Here is a 1,938-nt window from a genome sequence, read left to right as displayed (position 1 = left end):
AGCCAATGGGAAGGGTAGCGGTCGTACGCCAATTACCATGTTTCTCTTTTATTAGATAGGATGTTTACTTTGAATTTATATTAGTTCACACAAACACTCCATCCATGCTTTTGTTCCGGCCCTCCGGTCCAGTTTAAGAACCCATTGTGGCCCTCGAGTCAAAAAGTTTGCCCACCCCTGGGTTAGACAATCATATACTTTCCAGAGTGTTCCCCTTGATTTTCCAGTCCCCACCTGGCCCCATACACTTACTACAATATCACTGACTATTCCCTACGCTGTACTGTACGTCCCAACAACTGTTTTGTAACTACCCACCTGTACTTTTAAAAAAATATACATATTTTATTGGTTTTTTACAGAGGAAGGGAGAGGGATATTTAGAAACATCGATGAGAGAGAAACATCGATCAGCCACCTCCTGCACACTCCCTACCGGGGATGTGCCCGCAACCAAGGTACATGCCCTTGACCGGAATCGAACCTAGGACCCTTGAGTCCACAGGCCGATGCTCCATCCACTGAGCCAAACCGGTCAGGGCCCAGCTGTACTTCTCAATCCCTAAATGACCTTTTCAGTATGTGCTGCTATGTCAGCTGGAAATCCATACAGAAAAAGTTAATTCACAAGAAACCAGAAACACCCATCAGAAAGGATATATGCAGCACAATTCACCAAAGCTAAGATTTGGAAACAGCCTACGTGTACAGCCTACGTGCCCATCAGCAGATGAGTAGATTAAAAACTGATACATCTGCACAATGGAGTACTACGCTGCTGTAATAAAGAAGGCGTTCTTACCATTTGCAACAGCATGGACGGAACTGGAGAGCATTATGCTAAGTGAAATAAGCCAGTCAGAGAAAGATAAATATCACATGACCTCACTCATTTATGGAAAATAATGAACAACATAAACTGATGAACAAAAACAGATCCAGAGACAAATGGCAGGGGCGGGTGGGTGGGGGGGTGGCATTAGAGAGCAACCAAAGGACTTGTAGGCATGCATATTAGCATAACCAACAGACAAGACACTAGGGCTTTTTTTTGAGAGATGCCATATGATGACCTTCATTCCATAGCCATCATTTTGCCGCCCCACTAAATGACAGAATAATATCCATTTAGAGGGGTTGCATGTATTAAAAGTCAAGACTTAAAACAAAAATTCAGAACCAAGGGACACAGACACTGGGGCAGTGGGGGCTTGCCTGGGGTGGGAGTGGCTGCGGGGGGTCAATCGGAGAAAAAGGAGACATATGTCAAACTTTAGACAATAAAAAAAAGAGAGAGAAAAGTTAATTCACAGCTTTAAATAGGAAAGGTCAAAAATCACGAGTCAAGCAAAAAAGTGACTTTGCGGTAGGCAAACATACCTGGGAAAGTCGCGGCCACTAAAGAACGAACTGGTAACTTGAACTTCCTTGAAGTAAGTACGCCTGCTCATCAGAAGGTAGAAGTGGAGGCCGCTGCCGGCCGGTGCACCTGCAACCTGTTCCTCTCCAGGCCCCATGGGCTGCGGGTGGGAATCCTCCCAGGGCAGGTGGCTGCGCTGTTAAATGCAGAGCAGCCTGCCGAGCGGAGAGGAGCCTGGCTGTGGGCTCGGCCACAGGAGCTGGAGATGCAGTTGCCTGACGTGCCCATGCGGCACATCTTCTCCTTCCTGGATGCCGCCAGCTTGCTGCGGGCGGGCCAGGTGAGCAGGGTGAGTGCTCCCCGCCTCCCCTCCCTCTCCTGCTGCCCCCTCCGTGGCTCTGTCTGAAATGACCACACTAAGACCCCCCCTCCCCTCACTCCCCGGGCCTCGGGATCTTGGCTCCCCCAGCATCACGCAAACATGGCCTTCCTTCCTTCTTTACCTTGACCTCGTTCAGGCCTAGCATGCCCGTCCGCGGCCTTGGGAGTCAGATGAGTCTCTTGGCCACTTCGAGTGC

The 1,938-nt window shown here is 49.1% G+C and overlaps 1 protein-coding gene across 1 annotated transcript in view; it reads left to right on the top strand.

Moving 5' to 3' along the window:
* LOC102758300 (F-box/WD repeat-containing protein 12-like) overlaps nt 1–1,938 on the top strand; it is a 14,524-nt gene that overhangs the window by 4,145 nt on the left and 8,441 nt on the right. Inside the window, exon 2 of the mRNA XM_015561931.1 lies at nt 1,371–1,709. Within this exon, the coding sequence (XP_015417417.1) occupies nt 1,371–1,709 (339 nt within the window). The remainder of the gene's footprint in view (nt 1–1,370; nt 1,710–1,938) is intronic.

The sequence above is a fragment of the Myotis davidii genome, unplaced genomic scaffold (assembly GCF_000327345.1).
Source record: "Myotis davidii unplaced genomic scaffold, ASM32734v1 scaffold411, whole genome shotgun sequence".
Lineage (NCBI taxonomy): Eukaryota > Metazoa > Chordata > Mammalia > Chiroptera > Vespertilionidae > Myotis > Myotis davidii.
Note: the sequence above shows the minus strand (reverse complement) of the source record. Positions and strands in the feature narration are given on the sequence as shown.